Source organism: Staurois parvus, unplaced genomic scaffold (assembly GCF_062004578.1).
Source record: "Staurois parvus isolate SC_StPar_1 unplaced genomic scaffold, SC_StPar_1.0 ptg000054l, whole genome shotgun sequence".
In the NCBI taxonomy this organism is placed as follows: Eukaryota; Metazoa; Chordata; class Amphibia; order Anura; family Ranidae; genus Staurois; species Staurois parvus.
In genome coordinates this window covers 4,372,162-4,390,593 of record NW_028317850.1, presented here as the reverse complement: position 1 = coordinate 4,390,593, position 18,432 = coordinate 4,372,162, and the positions used below count along the sequence as shown (strand labels likewise).

The following is an 18,432-nucleotide window of genomic DNA, read 5'->3' as shown; positions in this document are numbered from 1 at the left end:
ATCACGAATGACCTGCTAACCGCCAAAGCTAATAGCCACTACTCAGTCCTTTTACTCCTCGACCTCTCCGCGGCCTTCGACACAGTTGACCACCCCCTCCTCCTTAATAAACTATACTCCCTTGGCAACAGAGACTCTGCTCTCTCCTGGCTCTCCTCCTATATAACCCAATGCTCCTTCAGCGTTACCTATAATGCTACCACCTCCCCCTCTCTCCCCCTCTCTGTTGGGGTTCCCCAAGGCTCTGTCCTCGGGCCCCTTCTCCATCTACACCTCCTCCCTTGGCCAACTGATACACTCCCACGGCTTCAACTACCACCTCTACACCGATGACACACAAATCTACCTCTCCACCCCTCGCCTCACCCCCTCAGTCTCCGCCCGTATCACCCACCTACTGAACGACATATCAGACTGGATGTCGCTCCACTTCCTCAAACTAAACCTTTCCAAAACCGAGCTCCTAATTTTCCCCCTCCCCGAGCCCCCACCCTCTCCATCACGACCAACAACGCCACCATCAGTCCCACCCCGCAAGCCAAAGTCCTAGGTGTCACTCTAGATTAAAACCTGTCCTTCCAACCCCATGTCCAATCGCTGGCAAACTCTTGCAGGCTCCACCTCCGCAACATCTCCAAAATACGCTTGTTCCTAACCCCAGACACTACCAAACAACTCATACACTCCCTTATTATCTCACGACTTGACTATTGCAACTCCCTCCTCACCGGCCTACCCCAACACAGGCTATCCCCACTTTAGTCTATCCTGAACTCAGCGGCCAGACTCATCAACCTTACCAATCGCTCTGCATCTGCCACCCCCCTCTGTCATTCCCTCCACTGGCTTCAGATTGCCCAACGCATTAAATTCAAACTACTAACACTGACGTACAAAGCCATTCATAACACTGCCCCAAACTACCTCACCGACCTGATACCCAAATACCACCCAACCCGCACTCTTTGCTCCTCACAAGACCTCCTACTTACTAGCTCCCTGGTCTCCTCCTCCCACGCTCGACTGCAGGACTTCTCCAGGACTTCCCCCATCCTCTGGAACTCACTACCCCAATCCATCAGACTGTCACCTACCCTTCTCACCTTTAGGCGCACCCTGAAAACCCATTTCTTCAGGGAAGCCAACCCCACCCTCACCTAACAGCCGATCTCCACTCCTCCTACCACTCCATCCCCCACAGCCACTTCCTCCTTTGCCACTATCCCCTCCCTCCTAGATTTTAAGCTTGAAAGAGCAGGGCCCTCGAACCCCTCGTATACTGTTTTGTTACTGTATTGTCTCATGTACTGTCCCCCACTACTCTGTACAGTGCTGAGCAAACTTTCTGGCGCTATATACTGTATAATAATAATCTTAAATAACTACCCCCAAATCTTCTTCCTCTGTAGTGCTAGCCAACATTGTCCCTTCAATTCTGTACTCTGTCAGGGGATTCTATTTTCCAAGGAGCATTATCTTACATTTAGAAACAATGAACTGCAGTTTCCACTGCTTCGACCAATCTTTCAGCAATGCCACATCATGTTCCATGTTATAGACACCCCCCAGGGATATCAACTCTATTGCACACCTTTGTATCACCAGCAAAAAGACATACCTTACCCACTAACACTTTAGTTGCATTACTTACATATAGATTATATACAACAGGACCTAGTACAGAGCCTTATGGTAAACCACTAGTGACTGGTCTCTGTTCTGAATTAACCCCATTTGCATCCACACTCTGGTATCTACCCCTTTAGCCAGCTGCATACCCACTGACCCACCCAAGGGTTACGTCCTATCTTGTACAATTTTTTAATTAGATCATTATGTGGAACTATATCAAATGTCTTACTGAAATAAAGATATGCCAAGTCCACAGCATCACCCTAGTCCAAAACATTAGTGATATAGTCAGAAAATTCAATCAGATTAGTCTGCCATGATCTTCCTTTAGTAAAGCCATGCTGCTTTGGGTCCACCATGTTGTGTGTTTTTAAGTGATCTATGATCCTTCTTTTCAGGAGTAATTCCATTAACTTGACTACAGCCGATGTTAAACTCACTGGCCTGTGATTGCCATCTTCTGCCTTGCTACCCTTCTTGTGGACAGATACAATATTAGTTGTCCACCAGTCATGGGGAACTTCTCCTGTTAGAAGCAGTTGATTAAAAAGATCTGTTAATGGTTCAATAACTATACCTTAGTTTTCTTAGAACTCTGGGATGAATACCATCAGGGCCCATAGCTTTATTAAGCTTTAACCAAGCCAGTTCCTCTGCTACCTCTGTCTCCAGAAATCCTAAAAATGAACCATCATTACTAGAACCAATATGATTCCCCAACTTGTGTAGTTAGTAGAATGTATTTTCTGAGAAGACTGAACAGAAATAATTATTTAAATACATCCAGATCTCCCTCAACATAAGCACAAGTATTTTGCCCAGTTTTCATATTAGTGGGCCCACTGTATTATATTACAATCTTTAATGTTTTTATGTACCGATTTCTTCTTTTTTAAAAAAAATGGTTGCCAATATTACTACACTATGGAGCTTTCTCTTGTGTTCCTTGTGTGATATGCTTGAGCTTTTGAAGATCACTTAGGGAGTTTGCATAAAGGAGAATATATTGATCCATTTATCCGGGACTTATGTTAAGTGCTGAGAGACCCTTTACAAATGTGGGGTTTATTGCTCTGGTAAGCAGTTTCATGTGTAGGTGGAGGAGCACTGGATGGATGGTTCTTGCATGAAGCATTCAAATATTGTTTGAAACATGATGGACTTTGTTTATCAGTAAGTTATTCACTGATCGATACTGAGCGCTGTGATTCACACTGACTAAAGATCATTGTGTTTGAGATTTTGAGATGGTGGCAATATAATCACTGAATTTGTAATCATATCACCTTTGGATTTATAATTTAAAGAGGCAGTGCAACACAGTATTGCTTATACATTACCCAAAGAACATATTATCCGTGCCCTGAATGAACACAAGCTCTCTGCAGACTTTATTGGGGAGGCAGCAATAGACACTACTAGAAGTGCCTCTTGGGCTATGATGCATTCCATTACAGATAAAAAGGGCCCTGTTGTTGAGACCCTGGTCAGCAGACCCATCCTCAAAGCAGAGCTGCTGCAAGCTTTCTTTCGATGGCAAGTTTGTTTTTGGGCAGAACTTAGATATGGCCATTTTAATAGTCATGGGGCAAGTCAGGCCTGCTCCTACATGATAGAGATGAGACACCAGCAGATTTGATCTTCTAGGTTAGACCAGTCCAGGTTTAGGGACCTGAGGTCCTTTCATCGGGGTAGAGATTTCAAAAAAAGAGTGGAAGAGTACACAGGTCACCTTCTTGAAGACACAGAGGCCCAGAACCCTCTCAGCTTTTACAAATTCACATAAAACTTTTCGGCTGGCAGCCCATTCAGGTGGGCACAGGGGCTAGACTGCCCACCTGAATTCTTTGTGGACATCTGGGTAGATCCTTACCAGGATCCATGGGTAATTTCCATGGTGAAGATGGCCGCTTCTGAATGCTCAGATATTGACCACCAGCATATTCTTTCACTTCACCAAAGTGGTGAACTCTTCACAAAAGAGAAGCATACTCCACCAGTACCAGGACACTCTCTGGTTCCAGTAAGAGATAGTACCAGAGTCCACTCAGAGAGAAGATGGTTCCCAATATGCTGGAATTGCATGCAGCACAGAAGGCTCTCATAATCTTATTGTCACATAGTCAAGGTCGACCAAACATTTTTCATTTGGACAACAGGACAGCATTTTTTTCTCACTACTCTCACCTACTGGCAAAGGGCAAAGACTACACTTTTGCCATTGATACCTCTGAGGTTCCTGTTGAGGTTACTGTCAGAAAGGCTCACAGTGATAGACATCCTACCCTATTGGTCCCACAGGCTATGGTTTAACATGGCCATAGAACCCAGTCTCTGCCCACTAAATTCAGTGCCTCATCTTTCTGCAACTCCTGACCCAGGAAGAGCCTCTCCATCGTCAGCCTGCACGGCTCACTCTTCAGGCCTTGATGTTGGGTAGAAGGGTTGGAGAAATTAGGTTGTCCTCTATCATTGATCAGGACCTTCCAGGAAGTCTTCAACTAACAGTTTTTATTCCCAAAACTGACAGATTCACAGCATTTGCAGCAGGTCAGAACTGCAACCCACACGCCTGGGGATTTCCCAGCTATTATCTTTTCTGTAGATGAGTCTGGATTTGTGCATTTGTTCATTGTCCTGAAGGCTCTGGTGTCAGCCATTCCAGCCTTCACCAGGAAAAGATGGGCATGATGGACACAGAAGCCTTGCTTCTTCATGAGCTTGACATTTCCAAAGCTCTAAGCACTTATCTTCAAGCCATTGCTTCACTGAATACTTCAAACAGGCTATTAATCCTGCTGTCTGGCAGATCGAAAAAGTAAAAGGAAACTACTTCTAGAACTTTGTTGTTTTTGATTGTTAAAATTTTCCAGAGAATGTGCAAGGTAGCTCAGTGTGAGCCTCAAGTAGTGGCAAGCGCTCATTTGACTAGGTCTATTGCCTTTTGGTGGGTGGCACATGTCATAGTCTAATTGGAGAGCATTTTCAAGCTGATCGTCACAGGATATTTTCCACAGGCACTACATCATAGATCCAAGAGCTTTCATAACAGTTGATTTTGTCAGAAAGACAATTCAGGCCTCACCCTCTCTGGCAGCTAGTTATTTATCAATAGAATGCTGCCATGTAGGCACCAGGAAACTGGAAAATTGTATCAAATACTTACAATAAATTTCTTTTCCTGGCGCCTATCCATGGCAGTATATGGACCCACCCATGGTCTTGGTATAGTTACTTAGAATTTAGTGGGTCTCTCTCTCTTTATAAGTTTATATTGATCCTGTTTTTTGGTAAGTTCACCCTCACCAAATTGATGGTGAGTCAGTAAGATGGCAAATGGTTTACCTCCCTGAGTTTGTAGCTTCTTTTGTAATTTTGGGGTTATTCTGGACTGACCTACAATTTTCTTGTTTTCCTATGCTCAGTCTTCCTGTAGGCTGCAGTATAACCTGACAGTCAAGACTTCCTGTATCCCTCAACAATCTCCAAGAAAAGGATTTTACTGTGAGTACAAAATTATATTTTTCAAACAGCAGTGTCTTAAAATAAGACGTTTTGATCTACACCTTCTCCACTATAAAAATTACATATAGTTTTCAAAGGGTTGATTTATAACAAATGGAAGAGAGGAAATTATATGTTGTTACAACATAAATTAAATAAATGTAAAAAATGTTCTGGTGTATGTTACAGAAAATCAAAGAAAAAATAACTTTGGGTGAAAAACCTATAATCTTTTTGTCTAGCTTTTAGAACACAGTGCAATATTTTTAAACAAGAAAACTGCTCAGATATAAACTGTATCTGTCACAGATTTTTATTTAGAAAATGAATATCAGCACTGAATATCAATACTAGGGTTGAACAAATTGACCCACCTTTATTTAGAGTTAGGGCTATTTCAGACTAGCTTTGAAAGCAGGCATTTGAGGGGCATTTTTAACGCTCCTCAAATGCCTATGGAAATGATACTATGGACAGCACACAGTGCTGTTCACATTATCAAAACATGAAACATTAGAGTTGCTTCAAAATTGAAGCCTCATGTAGAGCCAGGAGTTGAAGCCTTTCAACGCCTCCCATTCACGTCTATGGTGATGCTCCTCAAATGCCCTGGCAGGCGTTTGTGGGGCGTTAGTACCATTAGAGTTTATTATAGGCATTTGTAGAGTGGTTTTAACATTTGTACAATGCCTATAAAATGCCTCAAAACCACGCATAGGGCGTTTGAGGAGCGTTTTTAATGCTTGTAAAACACCCATACTAAAGCTCATTAACGCCTGTATAACGCTATAGGGGCGTCTTTGAAGAGATAGGAATTTAGTCAAGTGTGAACAAGCCCTTAGAGACACGAATTTGCTCACTTTTCATAGCATATGTTAAAAAAGACACATTGCAAACTAAATTAAATAAAGCCTTAATTCTATTTGTAAATAATTTTGTCACAATGTGTATAAATATAGTGTCATATAAACGAGACCAACTGCAGAATAAAATTTGTATTTTATATCTATATTAGCATTAAAAGGTCCATTTTAACACTATCTATTCTGAATCTGTAGGTCTAATTAGTTTTTATACTCAAGATTCACAGAATTTTCCAAATGAATCGTAGGTGAAAAAAATGTGTAAATCTTAAGTTAAAAGAATGATAAATAGACCCCTAGTCTCCAAATTATTGCTGCCCAATTATTGGCCATTATTGCTTTGTTTTTCTGTTAACAAAAAAAAAACTTTCTGAAAAACAATACCCCTCCTCCCCCAAACAGTAATATAGGCCTTACTTCCAGGACCTAAATAATAAAGTTACTGTCTAATTAAAATGGTAGTAAAGTACTAAAAGAAAAGATTTCCCTCTGCAAGGCAAAGCAATAATGTGCTAGTATGCATTGCATACTAGCACATTATGAGAAACTTACCTTAAAACAAAGCCCTTCAGCAGTGAGCTGTCATCACTGACAGGGCTTCCATCTTCACCCGGTCTTCCTTCCAGGTTTGCAGGCTCTGGCCGTTTGGCTGGCTGAGCCGCAATGACTTTAGTCACGGGAGTCAAGGTCACAGCACAGAGCTCTGAAGGGATGTCATGAGTATGCCGATCATCAGCTGCTGTTCACTGGAATATCCTCTAAATGATGCACGTTTAGAAAATGTTCATTTTACTTACAGGTAAGCTTTATTATAAGCTTAGCTGTAGGTAAAAATCCCAGAAACAAGTTTACTACCACTTTAACAGGCCAATAGCAAGGAAAAAGGAAACAGTTCTTTAGCTCAGCTGCTTAAACACTACTTATTTCTTGCACTACTTGGAACACTGTAGACTGAGCCATCAGAAGTGAAGTAAAACACATATACTGTATATCAGACACTAAACTGTATTCAAGCACAGTCATGAAAAAGGCTTAGTCTTTGCAGAGGATTTGCATACATATTAGCAGGTTCAGTCTATGCGATTAAAGCTTATGATAAGTTTGCTTTTTTCTGATCTTTACAAAATATTTTCATGCAAGTAGTAAATCTATACACTGCTTATTTCGAGCATTAGCGGCAGTGCACCATGCTTTAAATATCTATTCAGAATAAAAATGTTTCATTTTGCACAAACCTTAGTAAGCATATGGGGAAGGGAAAACTTGTGTTCTTGAATATTACACCAGCCGTGGTAAGGCTATGGGGTCTACTGCCTGTTGAAATATTGGCATAAATTCTGTTTGTGTGCTGATGTCACCGGCCATACCCATCTTACTATTTTTGGTCTGTTATAAACCAGTCCGCTACACACTACTGTTATATTTAAACTTGTCATGGTCACGAACATCAACCATGACTGTTACTAAAGGTACCTCATCCAAAATAGGAGAAGCATGCACTCTAAATTATAATATTCCACTTACCAGTCATTCAGTCTTTAGGGCATTCAAAAAGGACATCCAAAAACATTTGGGTCTTGGAGGTGGGAACTGCAATATTAGATGTGCTTTAAGGCCTGTGGGTGGCTATTACACAAATGGAATACAGCTCTCTAAATAGTTACATCCTAGTTACCACTGTGCATTTATAAGAATCCACACATATGAAGACTCCTCGGTGCTGTAGATCAGGGCTAGGACTAGACATTTATAGGATTGTAAAAAAATGTTTTGGGGGAAAGACTTAGGTTTTGCATTGGGCAATACAATTCCTGAACAAAGAAACACAAACAATATCTTCCACGCTAATATCTTTTTTAGAGATTCTAAAATACATCTATCACAGTTTAAAGTTTACAAATTGTCATACTGTAGGAAATTTTCTATAATCTAACCAAAAATACTGTCTGTATGTAAAACATACAGAAGTAGCTACTGTATATGTCTGTGGAAAGACTGCACAGCACATTTTTGATTATAGAAATACAGTACAAAGTTGACCTTTTAGCTATCTTGACACCTGCAGATCACAGAAAAACCTTCTGCGTCCAAAATCTCTGGTGGAATGAATTTTGATAAGTTGCTTATCTCTTATCTGATTAGTATTATCATTATTACTAGTTATGCCTGAATGTATTCCTAAATCATTCTGCCTGCAGTTCAAGGTCTCCCAAATTCAACTACATGCTGAGACAATGACTGACCCCTACCCAACAAGGCATGGGAGGCCTGCCAGAACTTCTATAAATCTATGGCTCCTGTTGCAGAAATCAGTTTGGTTTGGGAGATCATGGACTACAAGCATAACTAGGCAAATAAAAGTATAATCTATAATAGCAGTACTAATATTTAGGATGGATATTAATTTGCTTGCAAAAATCTCTGACAGCATCAATATGATGACATTTTAAAGCATTAAGTATAAACCAACCTTGGTCCATATGGAATGGAATAAGCACTCCCAAAGAAGTGTCTGTAAACAAATTCATCAAGGTCTTCAAAGACTCCTCCAGTGTTAGTCTGATATTCCTTCATGTCCTCCAGGTAATCTTCAACGTTGTTCACAAAATCAGTAAAAAGCATCTGATCATGAATAAAAACACCATTGTGAAAAAATTTACTAATGAATTGCTCTAGTTCTTTCCAGTGTCGGAAATTATCCACTTGCTCTTGTAAATATACTTGCATCAAATCGTGAAATTCTTCTACTGTCACAGGGTCCAGCACCTTGTTGAAGAGACTAATTGATTCTTGGTGAGCACATTCATAAACATCAGAACAACCCTTTTGCTGGTGGCTTTTGGTTGTTTCATCATCATTTAATGGCTGGGTTGCTGCATCTTTAAAGTCCTCAGTTCTATGAGTGTTGTGTGAGTTTTTGTATTTGTGCTCAGTGGCTGTTGCTTTGTTGGGATAGTTCTTCTCAAAGCCAGGCTTAAACTCTCGGCGTACAGTATGTGCTTCTTTAGATTCCTCCCTCCTTCTTTCTGCATGTTTTCTATAGCGGTTTTTGTCAAACATACTTCTGGTGGAGTCTTTAAAGTGTCGGAATGTTGTTTTCACTGAATCTGAGAATTTCTTCAAATTCTCCTTCACTGCTTCTTTTGCTTGTTTGATTTTTTCCTTATGATGTCTCACAAATTCTTTGGTTGAATTTTTCATTGCATCAAAAGTGTCTTTAACGGAGTTGAAAAATGTAGATTTACCTTTCTTTTTTTGTTTGCTTGATTTACCTTCATTAGAATTGTCTTGCTCCTGATGAGCATGTGGATTTTTGCCATCTTTTTTTTCACTTTCTTCTTTGGCTTCAATGTAAAGCCGTTCCCACAAATCTGACCTCTGCTGCTCAAAATTTAGTTTCTTTTCTAACTCGGAAAGACGGTTCTTCAAATGTTCAATTTCTTCATTACTCTTAATAGAATCATAAGTGACACCAGAGGCTCTCCTATTACTTATCTCTTCAAGTTCCACCTTCAGAGAGTCTGTAATTTGCCTCTCGTTGTCAAGTTCTTTCCTGAGAAACTGGGCTTCGGTTAGCAATGCTTCCTTTTGTGTACGAAAACTGCGGATCTTTTGCCGTTCCTCTTTTAAATGTTCTTTCAGCTTATGGTTTTCTGACTGTATTGTCTCATGCCTTCCTTTTTCTTCTAGGTTTCTTATTTGTTCCCTCAATTTCCTTAGTTCCTCTTTAAGAGAAGATAAAGCTTGTTCTTCTTTTTCTAAAGACTCCCTAAGGTGCTGGTTTTCCAAAGCAAGATTTCCATTTTGTACTTCTGTTGTTTTTAAGCTAGTTGCCAGGTCATCCGCCTCTAACTGCAATATACAAAGGAAAACACACTTTGTGTGTATCTGTTTTTTCATCCACTTAAATAATGTACCACCTTATAACTAAAATGTGAATATATTAATTACTCTAAAACTACTAGGACTTCATTTGGTCTTTAGCTTGCTTGAAATGACAATAAAATATTTTTTTTTAAATCAAACACAAATAATGTAACTTAAGCCTGGGTTCACATATATTCGGTGTGTTATATTGCATGTGATTCACACAGGAACCACACCACATTCCTGTGGAAATCACATGCGATTTGTGTGCGGTGAGATTGGAGCCATACATTTTGTATGGCTCTAATTGCAGCGCACCAAAAACGTGCAGGACTCTTTTTTTGGTCCGCACTAGAATCGAATCGCATAGGTGTGAATACCTATGCGATCCGATTCTAGTGCTGACCAAAAAAAGGGTCCTGCACGTTTTTGGTGCGGGTGCGGTGCAATTTGAGCCATACAAAATCAGATTTTGCATATCGTACCGCGTGTTAACATACACACCCGCAGCGGTTTGCATGAATGGGGTGCGATTCTGATGCGGTGCAGAATTTGCACAGAAACTGCTGCGAATTCCGCACTGCATCCGTGTGAACCAGGGCTAAATGTATTATCTGTTATTTCTATAAAATGCTCCTCTAAGTTTACGTTTCAAATTTTCTTCTGTGAACATTCCCCATGCTATCTCTGCCCCCTGTGCTGCCGGGATCCATGGAGTCCCATTGAGTCTTCTCTACGTGTGCTCTTCTGCTTCATACTACAACTCTACATGCAGCTGTTGCAACTGTTGCACACACAGGCAGCGCTGAGGAACACAGAGCTAAAACCATACCTCTCCTCCGCCACAGTTTGGCGTGACTGACAGCTGTCCTGTGTCCTTTGAGCGGTGCCTGTGTTTGCAGCACCTGCAATGGCTACACGCAGATTTGCCGTACAGAGTGGGAGTGAGAACTTAGAGGAGACTCATACAGGACTTTATGGATCTTGGAATCACAGGGGGCAGAGATAGTATGGGGAGTGTGTTAGTGCGGCCAGGGGGCAATTTGAAAAGAAAACTCAGAGAAGGAAATTTATAGAAATATGAGATAACACATTCAAGTTACGTATTTGTATCTGTTTTATGTGTATAAAAAAAATAAGACTTTCATGGCAATGGCAGTGTGTACAGCAAATTTTTGTAAGGCTTTTGGCAATCTTTGATCAGCTTTGTTGAAGTCTTATTTAGATGTATCCGGTCCAATGAGATGCATTAACACATGTACATAGCGTGTTTGCCGTTTAGTGGAAGTGTGTTGGTTTAGTGCACTGGAGTTCTATTTAAAGGCCAACTCCATCTTTTGCACCATGTTACATTACATCCGTATTTAGGGTGTAACTTGGTACATGGTGCAAAATGTGCCCCCCTCATCCCCCAAGGACAGTGTGCGGGAGATTTATCTCCCCACAACTGCTGCCACTTTTCAAATCAGGGCTCCACTGATCTTGGGTGCAATGCTTTGTAGGTTCCTATTATATATGCCCTTTTTTAAAAAAAAAAAAGGCAGTGTATAAAATTAAGTATACTATATTGCCAAAAGTATTGGGACACTCCTTCAAATCATTGGATTCAGGTGTTCCAATCACCTCCATGGCTACAGGTGTAAAAAATCAAGCACCTAGGCATGCAGACTGCTTCTACAAACATTTGTGAAACAATGGGTCGCTCTCAGGAGCTCAGTGAATTCAAATGTGGTACCGTGATAGTTTGCCACCTGTGCAATAAGTCCATCCATTAAATTTCCTTGCTACTAAATATTCCACGGTCAACTGCTAGTGGTATTATAACAAAGTGGAAGCAACTGGGAACAACATCAACTCAGCTACGAAGTGGCAGGCCACGTAAAATGACAGAGCGGGGTCACGTATGCTGAAGCGCGTTGTGTGCCACCTGTCTGCAGAGTCAATAGCTAAAGACCTCCAAACTTCGTGTGGCCTTCAGATTAGCCCAACAACAGTGTGTAGAGAGCTTCATGGAATGGGTTTCCATGGCTGAGCAGCTGCATCCAAGCCTTACATCACCAAGTGCAATGCAAAGTGTTGGCTCCAGTGATGTAAAGCACGCCGCCACTGGACTCTAGAGCAGTGGAGACATGTCTTCTGGAATGACTAATCATGCTTCTCTGGCAATCTGATGGATGTGTCTGGGTTTGGCAGTTGCCAGGAGAACAGTACTTGCCTGACTGCATTGTGCCAAGTGTACAGTTTGGTGGAGGGGGGATTATGGTGTGGGGTTGTTTTTCAGGGGTTGGGCTTGGCCCCTTAGTTCCAGTGAAGGAAACTTTTAAGGTGTCAGCATACCAAGATATTTTGAACAAATTCATGCTCCCAACTTTGTGGGAACAGTTTGGGGTGGCCCATTCCTGTTCCAACATGACTACGTACCAGTGCACAAAGGAAGGTCCATAAAGACATGGATGAGTGAGTTTGGGGTGGAGGAACTAGCCTGGCATGCACCGAGTCCTGACCTCAACCCAATAGAACACCTTTGGGAGGAATTAGAGCAGAGACTGCAAGCCAGGCCTTCTTGTCTGACATCAGTGCCTGACCTCACAAATGCGCTTCTGAAAGAATGGTCAAACATTCCCATAGACACACTCCTAAACCTTGTGGACAGCCTTCCCAGAAGAGTTGAAGCTGTTATAGCTGCAAAGAGTGGGCCAACTCTGTATTGAACCCTACAGACTAAGACTGGGATGCCATTAAAGTTCATGTGCGTGTAAAGGCAGGCATCCCAGTACTTTCGGCAATATAGTGTATGTGCCGTTTTAAACAAAGATTTTAATGGAACAGCTGTCACTTTAAACAAGCAGTTAACAGGCTTCAGCATGCTTTTAATAAACATCAGGTAGAGCTGAAGCTTGCTAGCAGCTTGTTTAAAGTGACAGTCAACAATACCATTAAGATTTGTGTCAAAACTGTGGAATGAGATGGTGCTTAAAAGGCTTCAACCAAGCTGATCGAAACTTGCAAAAAGCTTTTTCAAAGCTTACTGTATACACTGCTTTACACAAGCTGAAGCCTATGTAAACAAATCTTTAGTGTTTTCTAATTGTTTAATGTGTGTCATTTGTATTGGCCATTTTCACACCTATCATATTACTAATCCTGAAGCCTTAAACACTGCTGTTCCGATCATCTGTCTGGCTAGATTTTAAACAATGAGGTGAATTCTGACAAAGTGACCTCACATTCTCTTTAACATGTTTGCATTAAATACATATAATTGTGTATGCTGGCCACTGTTGGATACTCCTCTTCTCACATGTCACCATAGGAAGCCGCTTCTTATCGTGGCACACTTATGGGCTTGATCCCGAGCCACACTGTGTATCTATAGACTCAACACCCTTTCTCTGCTCAAAGGATCTGACTGACAGCAACAGGAGCCAATGGCTGCCTAAGAAAAGGAAGAGAGGGGAGGAAAGACTGCAGCTAGGTACAGTGCTTGTTCTCTGACAGGCTCAGGTAAGTGTTTACAAAGTGGGGAGGGAAACAGTTAATGGGGTGTATTTTTTACCTTAAAGTGATTGTTGTTTTTTTTTTTTGTAAACCTTTACAAACAAACATGTCATACTTACCTGCTCTGTGCAATGGTTTTGCACAGAGCAGTCCCCCATCCTAGTCTTCTCAGGTCCCTTGCCGCCACTTCAGGCCCCACCCCCCTACTGCGTGCCCCCAGAGCAAGCTGCCTTCTCTGGGGGCACTCGTGTGTGCCCACTGCCGAGCTGCCTCCGTGCGTCTATGAGACACACAGAGCACGGCTTGGCCCTGCCCCTAGCTCCCTCCTGACTGGCTGCGATTGCCAACGAGGAGGCAGAGATCCGGGAGAGCTTCTGCTCTCGTGCACATTGCTGGATCGGGATCAGGCTCATGTGAATATAAGGGGGGCTGAGGGGGGAGCTGTACACTGAAGGTTTTTGTACCTTCATGCAAAAAATGCATGAAGGTCTAAGAAAAAAAACAAAAAAAAAAAAAAACAAACCTTCAACCTTTAGAACAGGAGTGCTCAACCCGTGGCCACATGTAGCCCTGAACCTCAAACCAGGAACACGCATGCCCGGGGTCGGTAATCTGAGCATGCCAACCCTGCATCCCAGAGCATCAGAGTGCATCAAGCTGGCACTGGTAATGGAGGAAGCTGGCTGCTGTGGAGGGAGCAGGAGCTGTATAAGCTGATGCTTCCTATGTAGTGCCGTCTCCTATCCCAGGCAAAACCAAGTGCACTTCGCCAGGGACCTTTCTAGCAGCCTGGAGATGGAGAGCGATGCCAGGAGAAGCTAGAAGAGGAAAAAAGGTATTGAAAAACACATACACTGATCTTCTGCAATGGGCACCAGTGAAGGGGTTAACAACTATTAGGCTACTTTCACCTTGATCTGCAGGTGCAGCGCAGTGCACCTGCGGCTTTTCTGCAGGTTAGACTTCTATTATATCCTGCGGGTTTGATGACCATTCTGAAAGCACACCAAAAAGCACAATGCATCAGTGTGAAAACAGCCTTGTAGGGGGCTCAGGACAGTAAGGGCTCATTTACATTTACGGTTGAGATGTTTTTACCACACACCCCCAACCACTGGTGTAGCATCAGGGGTCACAACCCTGTCCCATGCTGTAGGGAGCCCGTACGGCCTCCCTGTCACATTCTGTTTTACATTTGGTGGGGCGGCATATACAGGAGCTGATCCTCTCCATTTTCCTCCTGCAACCACTGAAAACTGGCTTCTCCTCCTCTCCCTGCTGCCGGCATTAAGCAGCTGTAGGAGGAAAATGTTCATTATTCTATTCAAAATAAAAAAAATTAAATTCTGCGCCATTGTATTGTGGCCGGCAACCACTTACTAAATTACTTAAGTGGCCCTGGCTCTTCAGAAGGTTGAGCACCCCTACTTTAGAACCACTTAAATGTAGAGAATGCATTAAGGAAAAAAAAAAACAAGGCTTTAGGACCACTTCAATATATTAAAGAAATATACTCATCAGAGTAAAATAGGGGTCGGTTTTACTATGAAATGATCCATTTTCTGTTATTATATAGATCATTTCAATAATGTATATAATTATAAACATAAAATCTTATGATTATGTTGTAATTATTTTATGGACTTCCTTTCCAAAATTTTTTTCCTTTAGTTTTAGAATTTTGATAACAATACAATACATTTTAGCTTATTTCCTTTCTTTTATACAATTTACAAGTATAAAATTAGAAAAACAAAACAAAAAACATTTCCATAGTAAATGTCTATAAAGTCTTACAAAACTATATTTTTTTAAATATAATAGCTCTGTTCCACATTAAATGATTGAACTGAATTCCCCATTAAATTTAAAGCATGTAAAGTCAAATTACTGTAAATTACATTTAAAACATCCGAATTAAAGTTTTAACTATATAAAATGATATCACATTGATTTCTGATCCTTTCCCGTGTATACAATATAGATTTGCCAATATATGTGCCCATCCAAACGTTATCATTGCCACTGATTTAAGAACCTATGATAAATTCATGTGCTGTATTGTGAATAATTTAGTGCTGCCCCCTAGACACAGGACAACGAATTGAATAATTAACTAAGCAAATCATCTCGGAGATCTCCTCAGCCTTAACTTCTTAACTTGTAACAGAGGCAGTACATTCTATCTCTGTGTAAAACAATGCCAAGTTCAATTATGTTGTACACTGATGCAAGCAAAAATCTGATCTCTATGCTTCATAAATCTCTAAGTATGAAAGAAGTAAAGGACTGATGAAGTGAAGGCTGTTACACTACATTGCATCACGGACTAAATGTATTGTAATCCAAACAGAATGTACTCACATCAACTTGCTAATGCTGGAATCTATTTATCTAAAACTAACAAAGCATTACATGATATGAGGCAAATGTGCAGATATTCCCCGTTTTGTTGCTCTAGACCAGGGGTCTCCAAAATTTTCATTATCTGGGCCGCATTGTATTTTTTACATATAACTGTGGGCTGGGAAAAAAAAAACTTTATCAGGTCGTCCCTACATCTACATCTTTATCAAGATCCCCATCAAAATACCTGCTTACATCAGGGTCATCATCAGAGACTCCACTTATATAAGATGTGGAGACCATAGACTCTGCTGATCTTAATCCTCAGTCAGCGCACATTGAAGATATGCCACTAGTTGCGAGTTGGATAAAATCTTTTAGCAAATCTTGTAGCAGAGTTCCCCTTTACTTCAGGGTCCTCATCAAAGTCCCCCCCTTCCATCAGATTCCCTATCAGAGTCATTCATACATTAGGGACCCCATTAGAGCCCATTTTACATCAGGGTCTACCATAGAAGCCCCCCTTACATTAGGGCCCCCATCAGAATCCCCACTATACCAGAAGCAAAGACCATAGACAGTCTCTGCAGACCTTAATCCTCAGTCAGTGCACATTCAGGATATGCCACTGATCATAGCTTTGAGCTGGATAAAATCTTATAACAATCTTGTAATGCAGTCCCCCCATACATCAGGGCCCCATCAGAGGCCGTTTTACATCAGAGTCTACTGAAGGAGTTCCCCCTTTACATCAGAATCCCCATCAAAGTCCCCACTTACATGAAGGTTCCCATCGGGGTCCCTACTTACATTAGGGTCCCCATGAAAGCCCCTTCAACATCAGACTCTACCATAGGAACACCCCCTTACAATAAGGTCCCTATCAGAGTCCCCACTTACATCAGAAGTGGAGACCATAGGCAGCCTCTGTTGACCTTAACCCTAAATCAGTGCCCATTAATAATATATCACAGACCCTAGCTGCGAGCTGGATAAAATCTTGTAGCGGGCTGGATGCAGCCTGTGGGCTGTAGTCTGGAGACCGCTGCTCTAGATGACTACACCTTCCTGATCAGAAATGTGTGCAGTTTTTAGCCAGTGAAGGAGCAACACTTTAATGATTTATTTCACTGATTCACAATCACTGATATACAATCAGCACGCAATACTTCACACATGTGCTAGTTAAAGTAAAAGGAAAGGCTATGCAATAACCACCTTTTAAATGTTGCCTATCTACTGCTCTTATATTTGCTGCATACAGTTTGTAATACATCTCCATGTAAATATCTTTGCTTACTGGAGCCTATGCATTACATCTCTGAAATACATGCACATTTCACCATGTTTTATCCCTTTTTAGGGATCTGCTAGAAATGCACTAAAACAAGTAAATTCTATTGGGAACAGAAAACACACAGCATTTTTGAATACTAAATTGCATCACCCAACCTAATTAGACAACCTAAAAAAACGTGACCACTTATATGCTAATGAAATAATAAAAAATATATATAAATAAATACATAAATAAATAATTATTGAATTAATAAGTCCAGTGACAAAAAAATCCCAAAATAACAGTCCTGTGACAAAAATTGTAATTATACTGTAATTTTCATTGGATTCTTCCGTGCTTTTGATCCCTTCACCATCCACCAGTGCAAAAACCGACATTAACCGCACTCACCAGATATTAGTGAGTCACACGCCTTTCAGGAATATTAAGGGCTCCTGGACCCCTTTTACTTTATATAGGACCTCCAAATAATACCTCCTTTCAGATCTGGGTACCTCTTCTGGTTACTCCTCTCACCGAATCCCCCAAGGAAAATCAGGAAGAAGAAAAAACCATAGCGTAATACCGTAGCGATTTCTCATCAAAAAAAATATATCTCTCCAGACCACTCACATTTTAGCAGGATATAACCCACATTTTATTTGAAACAACAACGATCTTTCTTTAAAAACTATCCTCTTTCCATGTACAGCGACTCTTGCATAAAAGACCCCACAGCCTAGTATATAGCAGGATGGCAGACCCACTGGGTCTATGGGTCTGCCATCCTGCTGTATACTAGGCTGTGGGGTCTTTTATGCAAGAGTCGCTGTACATGGAAAGAGGATAGTTTTTAAAGAAAGATCGTTGTTGTTTCAAATAAAATGTGGGTTATATCCTGCTAAAATGTGAGTGGTCTGGAGAGATATATTTTTTTTGATGAGAAATCACTACGGTATTACGCTATGGTTTTTTCTTCTTCCTGATTTTCCTTGGGGGATTCGGTGAGAGGAGTAACCAGAAGAGGTACCCAGATCTGAAAGGAGGTATTATTTGGAGGTCCTATATAAAGTAAAGGGGGTCCAGGAGCCCTTAATATTCCTGAAAGGCGTGTGACTCACTAATATCTGGTGAGTGCGGTTAATGTTGGTTTTTGCACTGGTGGATGGTGAAGGGATCAAAAGCACGGAAGAATCCAATGAAAATTACAGTATAATTACAATTTTTGTCACGGGACTGTTATTTTGGGATTTTTTTGTCACTGGACTTATTAATTCAATAATTATTTATTTATTTATGTATTTATTTATATATATTTTTTATTATTTAATTAGCATATAAGTGGTCACGTTTTTTTAGTTTGTCTAATTAGGTTGGGTGATGCAATTTATTATGTGGGTTTGCGCTGGTATTTATTGATATAAGTTTTTTTCGGTTTTTGCA

The 18,432-nt window shown here is 41.0% G+C and overlaps 1 protein-coding gene across 2 annotated transcripts in view; it reads right to left on the bottom strand.

Moving 5' to 3' along the window:
• CCPG1 (cell cycle progression 1) overlaps positions 1 to 18,432 on the bottom strand; it is a 92,093-nt gene that overhangs the window by 12,772 nt on the left and 60,889 nt on the right. Inside the window, exons 9-10 of one of the 2 annotated variants that reach the window (XM_089667907.1) lie at positions 8,470 to 9,851; positions 7,524 to 7,589 (exon numbers count right to left, since the gene is read on the bottom strand). In XM_089667907.1, coding sequence (XP_089524033.1) covers positions 7,547 to 7,589; positions 8,470 to 9,851 — 1,425 coding nt within the window. In that variant the 3' untranslated portion in view covers positions 7,524 to 7,546. The remainder of the gene's footprint in view (positions 1 to 7,523; positions 7,590 to 8,469; positions 9,852 to 18,432) is intronic. The other variant, XM_089667899.1, reaches the window with a different exon arrangement.